The sequence below is a fragment of the Setaria viridis genome, chromosome 4 (genome assembly GCF_005286985.2).
Source record: "Setaria viridis chromosome 4, Setaria_viridis_v4.0, whole genome shotgun sequence".
Lineage (NCBI taxonomy): Eukaryota > Viridiplantae > Streptophyta > Magnoliopsida > Poales > Poaceae > Setaria > Setaria viridis.
The window spans coordinates 13,593,818-13,600,944 of NC_048266.2; the positions used below are offsets into that span (position 1 = coordinate 13,593,818).

A 7,127-nucleotide genomic window follows, 5' to 3' on the forward strand; every position below is an offset into this window, starting at 1 on the left:
GTAAGCGCCCCCGATCAGGGCGCGGATCAGGGTCCCGATGGGCCTTTGGGCCCATTGGGAAGGAGATCAATCTAACATTCTCCCCCTTGATCTCATCATTTACTTTTAACTTTACACTTTTCACTTTTATTCGTTTCATCGTAGATTAATATGTAGAGCATGCCTCATCGTCATAGCTTAATCGCCGGTAGAATCAACAGCTACAACACACCTCTCTTTTGAAACAATTCTGTTTCTTTTGGGCCTTTTACAATCCAGGAATCATAGGCTTTCCCTTAAACCCATGCCAGCTAAGTGTTCTCTGAACACATTGGGTGGTAAGCCTTTCGTGAGCGGATCCGCAAGCATATCTTTTGTTCTTATATGCTCGAGACTTATAGTGCGATCCTGGATTCTGTCTTTCACAACATAAAACTTTATCTCAATGGTTTTGGAAGCATTGCTTGATTTGTTGTTGTGAGCATAGAATACTGCTGGCTCATTGTCGCAGTACATCTTTAGTGGTCTGTAAATACAGTCAACCACTCTCAATCTGGGTATAAATTTCTTTAGCCACATCGCCTGCCCCGTGGCCTCATGACATGCTATGAATTCCGCATGCATCGTTGATGACGCAGTTACTTTCTATTTTGAGCTTCTCCACGAGATAGCTCCTCCTGCGAGAGTGAATCCATATCCAAACGTGGATTTTCTATCATCTTTGTCTCCCGCAAAATCTGCATCTGAATACCCTTTTATCTCTAGGGAATCAGATCTCTTATATGTAAGCATGAGTTCTTTTGTGCCTTGCGCGTAGCGCAATGCTTTCTTTACCATCTTCTAGTGTTCTACACCTGGATTACTTTGATATCTACCAAGAACCCCGGTGACAAAAGCTAAGTCAGGGCGAGTGCACACTTGAGCATACTGTAAGCTTCCGACAGCTGAAGCATATGGAACCGCTTTCATTTGATCGATCTCGTACTGGTTCCTGGGACATTGAAAATTCCCAAAACTATCGCCCTTGACTATGGGAGCAGGTGTGGCCTTACTCGCATGCATATTATACTTCTTTAGAACCTTTTCTAAATATGCCCTTTGCGATAATCCAAGGACCCCATTCAGTCTATCTCGGTGAATTTCTATGCCCAAAACATATGATGCTTCACCAAGATCCTTCATATCGAAGTTTGAGGACAAAAACTTCTTTGTCTCTTGTAGTAGACTGATATCACTGCTTGCAAGTAAGATATCATCCACATACAGAATTAGGAAAATGTATTTCCCATTTTTGAAATTTGCATAGACACAATTGTCCTCTATATTCTCTTGAAACCCAAATTTCTTGATTATATCATTAAACTTTAGATACCACTGTCTAGAGGCTTGCTTTAATCCATAAATGGATTTCTTTAGACGACATCCCATATTCTCTTTGCCTTCCATGATGAAACCCTTTGGTTGTTTCATGTAGACATTTTCTTCTAAATCCCCATTTAGAAATACCGTCTTTACATCCATCTGATGTAACTCTAAGTCAAAATGTGCAACCAGTGCCATTATGATTCTGAAGGAGTCTTTACATGAGACAGGAGAAAAAGTCTTATTGTAATCTATTCCTTCTCTTTGTGTAAAGTCTTTTGCCACAAGTCTCGCCTTATACCTTTCTATATTCCCTTTGGAGTCATGTTTAGTCTTGTAGACCCATTTACAGCCTACTGTTTTGGCTCCTTTAGGAATCTCTTCAAGTTCCCAAACATTGTTGGAACTCATTGATTTCATCTCATCTTCCATGGACTCTAGCCACTTCGATGAGTGAACACTTTTCATGGCTTCCTCATATGAAGTGGGATCACCTTCTATATGAACTTCTTCTGTATTATAATTTTATAGTAATCAGGGATAGCTGATTTTCTAACCCTTTGAGACCTTCTAGGCCCCTCACTTTCGGGCACATTCTGTGCCTCTGCTTGTGGCACATTATTCAAAAGTGGCTGCTACAACTCTTCCTCGTGTGTAATGATGGGTTCAGTTGGCTCCTGAAGGACAGGTTCCAAAACTTCACTCATCGTTTCCACGGGTGGAATCACAGCAGGTGCCTGCACCACAATATATGGGACTGTAGCGGGTGCTTGCACCACGACCTCAGGAACTATTGGTGCGGGAATAACAGGTAGTGAGAAGAATGGTTCCTGATTCATCGGATTAGGTGCACACACCCGCTTCTCCTCAAGATTAATCTCTCGAGCCACCATGCTCCCCCTCACCATCTGATCCTCTAAGAAAATCGCGTGTCTCGTTTCTACAAACTTTGTATATCTGTCTGGATAGTAGAAACAAAAACCTTTTGATCTTTCCGGATAGCCAATGAAGTGGCAGCTTACTGTTTTGGGATCTAGCTTCCCAATGTTTGGGTTAAATACTTTGGCCTCAGCTGGGCTCCCCCACACATGCAGATGGTTTAGTGAGGGTACTCTTCCTGTCCATAGTTCATATGGTGTTTTGGGCACCGACTTACTTGGCACTCTATTTAGAATGTGAATTGCGGTTTTCAACGCCTCCATCCACAGTCCCAATGGTAAGGTGGAATAACTCATCATGCTGCGCACCATATCCATCAGTGTACGGTTACACCTTTCAGCTACTCCATTTTGCTGAGGCTCGCCCGGCATCGAATACTGGGCTACTATGCCATTTTCCTGCAAAAACCTTGCAAAAGGTCCAGGAACTTGGCCAAATGGGGTATGTCGACCATAGTACTCCCCCCCACGGTCGGATCTTACTATTTTGATTCTTTTGTTATGCTGATTTTCAACTTCAGCTTTAAATATCTTAAATTTATCCAACGCTTCTGATCTTTCCTTAATTGGATAAATGTAACCCTAACGGGAGTAATCATCTGTGAATGTTATGAACGAGTCATAGCCATCCACGCTTTTCACAGGAAATGGTCCACAAATATCAGTGTGGATTATCTCTAAAACTCCTGTGCTACGTTTAGCGCCTTTTTTAATTTGCTTTACAAACTTTCCTTTAATGCAATCAATGCATTGTTCTAAGTCTGAGAACTCTAATTGAGGAAGAATTTCATTCTTAACTAGTCTTTCTATTCTCTCCCTCAAAATATGGCCTAAACGACAGTGCCATAATTTCGACGATGTTTCATGAGTTCTCTTTCTTTTCTTTGTTTGTTGCTCTGACGAGGATACAATCATATTCACATCACACACAAAATTTACTTTTTCACGTAGTGATAATAAATACAACTCATTGTGAAGGATGGCAACACCAACACATGCATTATCGAACCAAATGGCACACTTTCCATTTCCAAAATGACATTCATATCCATCATGGTCCATACGTGAAATGCTAATCAAGTTTCTGTGTAACGAAGGAACATTAAGCACATCTCTAAGTACAAGCATGAAACCATCAACTAGCTCTAGAGAGACATCGCCAACAGCTTCAACCTCTGCTTGGACTCCATTTGCGACTTCAGCGCATCTTTCGCTTCTTTGCGTAGTCCTCGTCGAACGGAATCCCTGTAAAGAATTTGCAACATGAACAGTTGCACCTGAGTCAATCCACCAAGTAGATTTCGAATACTGTGTATACAAGGATTCATTTACAAAAGAAATAGTATTCTCACCTCTTTTTGCCATTATTGACTTTAACCATTCGGGACAGTCTTTCTTGTAGTGCCCCTTTTTCTTGCAGTGTAGACATTGATCTTTGTCTACTGTGAGAGGCTTTTGTTGATTCTGCTGCATAGGAGCCTTTCCTCGTGCCTTGAAAGAGGAGTTAGCATTCTTTTTCCTGTTATCCTTCACATAGTGCAATGAACCACTATATGAGGATCTAATTTTGTCCTCTTCCTGCACGCACATGGCTATCATTTTTTCCATGTTCCACTGTTCTGGCTGCATGTTATAATTGACAACAAAAGTGTCAAACTCTTTTGGCAGAGAAGCGAAAACCAAATGAATAATGTGCCCAGACTTGAGCTCAAGATCCATTGGCTTCAACTGTGCTGCCAAGTTATACATCCTCAAGATGTGATCTCTTATGCCAGTCCCTCCTCCATTGTACCTCTCTGTGGCTAGCTGCTTGAACAGCTGGGTAGCATATATCTTTGAGGAACCAGTGAACTGATTCCTTATCTTCTCGAGGTACTCTGTGACGGAGTCACACTCTGTGATCGAGCCCAAAATAGCAGGCTCACTCGTATTCTTTACCAAAGCCATCCATTTCTTGTTGGCAGTGGTCCACTGTTTGTTTTCAAGGGTGTATGCCAACTCCAGTGGAGCATAGTCCCTTTCCTTTTGCTGCCATGCAGCATCATCATCACCTTCAGCCCTCACTGGCTTCTGTGGAGCTTGTGGCCGCGGTGTAGTCAGCACCCAGTCAACTTCTCCACAAACGAAGGAGAACTCAATCTTCTTCCTCGATTCTGTATAGTTGTTGCCTTTCAGAATGGGTATCTCTTTGAGACAAGCCATTAAGTTGAATGATCCTAAAATTTGCAATCCAAAGTGAGATCATAACAACAATTGCATGATTTATTTCCAACGTTGGTCAAAAAATAAAACATACAACTGTTTATGGAATTTAAAACTATATCACCGTTGGGCAGAAATAGAAATAAAAGCATTAAAAAACTTTTTAAATCATGATACAGTTATTAACAACGTTGGTCAGAAAATAACAACACCATAATCTAATTAACTTTATCATGCTCTCACAAATTTAATTGTCTCGTTGGTTCAAATTAAATTTAAATAGAGCAATAAATATGACTTTTGCAGCGGAAACTGTGAAATAAATCTATTTTCAGAAGCAAAACCACTGTATAAACTTTATTAATCTCTAATACAAATTATCCCGTTGGTTCAAATTAGATTAGAGACTAAAACTATGCAAAAAACATCAATTAAATGCTTCTGGAAATAGAAAGAACTAATTATCAGGCGTTACTGTGCAAAACTTCCTTTTCGGCCCAGCAGCGAAAATGGCCCACAGCCCGTTCCCGCGCTCGGCCCGCTTGCGCGACGCCGTCGGCCCGCTAAGGCGGCCCGCCAAAAGCGGCTTGGCGCTGGCCCTCCCACGCGGCTGCGTTCACAGGCCGCAGCGTGGGCCTGGGCCACGGAAACGGCCCAGCGCCTCCTCCCGCCTGGGCCAAATCTGGCCCGGACGATCTCGACCGCCCGTCCAAATCCGATGGTCGAGCGTCGTTTTCGGTGGATCAAAAACCGGCGGAACGGCCGGCTCCCCCACAACCCTAGCTACTTTCCTTTCTTTCCCCCCGCGAGTTCCCGCCGTGGCGGCGGCGGCGGGGCTGTCTCTCCCGCGCCCGGCGATGGCCGGCGGCGACGGTGGAGGGATGGCCCCGCCGGTGCACGGCCGCAGCAGCCTCCTCCCCTTTCTCTTTCTTGCCTCCCCCCTTTCTCCCTCCGAGCCTCCCGAAAAAACGAGATCCAGAGGGCCATGGCGACCATGGAGGAGGGCCGGCGCCACCGTGGGTCCCCTCGCCGGCGCGCACGTCCACCGCGAGGGTTGGGCGCGCCGCCATCGAGCGGTCCTTTGGTGGTGCTGTTGCGCCCCCCCCTCCCCCGAGCCCCGAGCGGATGCTCCGGCGGCTCGGGTGGACCTTTTCCCCGGCGAGCCCGAGGCTCGGCCGGCCTTTGCCGCTCGCCGTCGGTGGACGTGCGGCGGTGAGGTCGGCGACAGGTAAGTCGCCGCTTTCATTCTTTAGATCTAGGGTTAGGGTTTTAGGTTTTACTTTTTCTGTTTCTTTTTGGATCTACTTCTTTTTCCCGATCTAGAAGAGCTTCTAGTGAGGTGTCTGATACCATTGTTAGACGCGTGCCTAGGATCTCTAGATGCACATCTAGTTGGGATCATAAACGACATGAGGGACATGGTGTTTCTGGTGTGTGCCGAGAGGGAGTGAGAGAGATAGGGGTACCTTCACCCCTAGGGGTGGGAGCAGCAGAGCTGCTGGCCATTGCTGGTTCGCTTGGTGGAGTCTGCGCAAGGCAGCGACGCGCAGTGCCGAGTCCAGTCGCTGGTGAGGTAGTGGTGGTACTTCCCGCCGCTACTGCGCAAAACCTAGATCGGTAGGTGTGTCGGTGGGGGGCTGGCTGCGGCGAACCTCGTGAGCCGAGCCGGTTCCCCCACCCTGTTTATATAGCGCAGTGCGACAGGGGCCCACCACCCAATGCTAGGGTGAGCGCCCCCGATCAGGGCGCGGATTAGGGTCCCGATGGGCCTTTGGGCCCATTAGGAAGGAGATCAATCTAACAGCTCGCTTGCAGTGGACCGGAGCACGGCCAAGGCGCAGGTCGCAACCGACGACTCGGACCGCAAGGGCAGGGGTGGCGCTTCGCGGCCGTCGAGCGGGGTCGGAGGGCGTGGGCATGACCGGGTTAGGCGGCGCGGCCGCTCGAGCTGGCAGGCGCCGCACGTGAAGTGGGCCGCCAGCCGGCGCTGGCATGGCTGGTGCCGTGGCCGAGGGGAGGAACTAGCGTAGGCGCACAGCCACTGCACGTGGTGGACGGGGGCGCCGCGGCTTCCGGAGATGACGGCGGACTGCCGGCGTTCCCCGCGGCCGCGCTAGGGCTGGGCCATGGCCGCCCAGCACTGTGGCGGAAGCTCCTGCTATCCAGATGCTCTCCGTGGGGCGCGACAGCCGGGCCACCAGCATCCGGCGCGAGGCGAGGTGGCACAGGACGCGGATGCCGTCCGGCATGGGTGCAGGGCGCGGGAAAGCCGTGGGCTCCGGCGAGGTGGGAGGCGGAGTGCCGGCGAGCTGCAGACCTCGACGCCATGGGGGCTGTGGCCTGTGGGCGAAAATGTCCCGGTGGTGGTGGAGAAAGTTGACTCAGAGAAGAAAAGGGGATGGGGATGAAAGGATTAAACAATAGCTGACATGTGGAACCTATAATTATTTAGAGAAATGTGCTATAGCAAGACCATTGGACTAGTAATTTACAATATTTACTACGGAGTATATCCTACTACCATCTTATGTGTTGCGGGTGCCCTAGCTGTTGGGTGCGGCTATAGCCACAGCTAAGCAATTTAGCGGATTTGCAAATATAGGTAAAAAATCAGAAATGTGACACCGTTACTTCACTAATTCATCT

The 7,127-nt window shown here is 47.7% G+C and overlaps 1 protein-coding gene across 1 annotated transcript; it reads right to left on the reverse strand.

Annotated features, from left to right (window-relative positions):
- Positions 1–3,561: 3,561 nt before the first annotated feature.
- On the reverse strand, positions 3,562–6,730 carry LOC140222578 (uncharacterized). The gene is made up of 3 exons (XM_072293419.1): positions 6,607–6,730; positions 3,632–4,495; positions 3,562–3,587 (listed from the first exon to the last, which is right to left on the reverse strand). Exons 1-3 carry the CDS (start codon positions 6,728–6,730, stop codon positions 3,562–3,564), a joined length of 1,014 nt encoding a protein of 337 aa, XP_072149520.1.
- Between the last annotated feature and the right edge of the window lie 397 nt (positions 6,731–7,127).

Coding starts and splice junctions, on each gene's coding strand:
- LOC140222578 (XM_072293419.1), bottom strand. CDS start 6,730: ATGCCGGACGGCATCCGCGTCCTGTGCCACCTCGCCTCGCGCCGGATG. Junction 4,496..6,606: donor CACAGTGCTGGGCGGCCATG/GCCCAGCCCTAG, acceptor TGCAAATTTTAG/GATCATTCAACTTAATGGCT. Junction 3,588..3,631: donor GTCAATAATGGCAAAAAGAG/GTGAGAATACTA, acceptor TTGTATACACAG/TATTCGAAATCTACTTGGTG.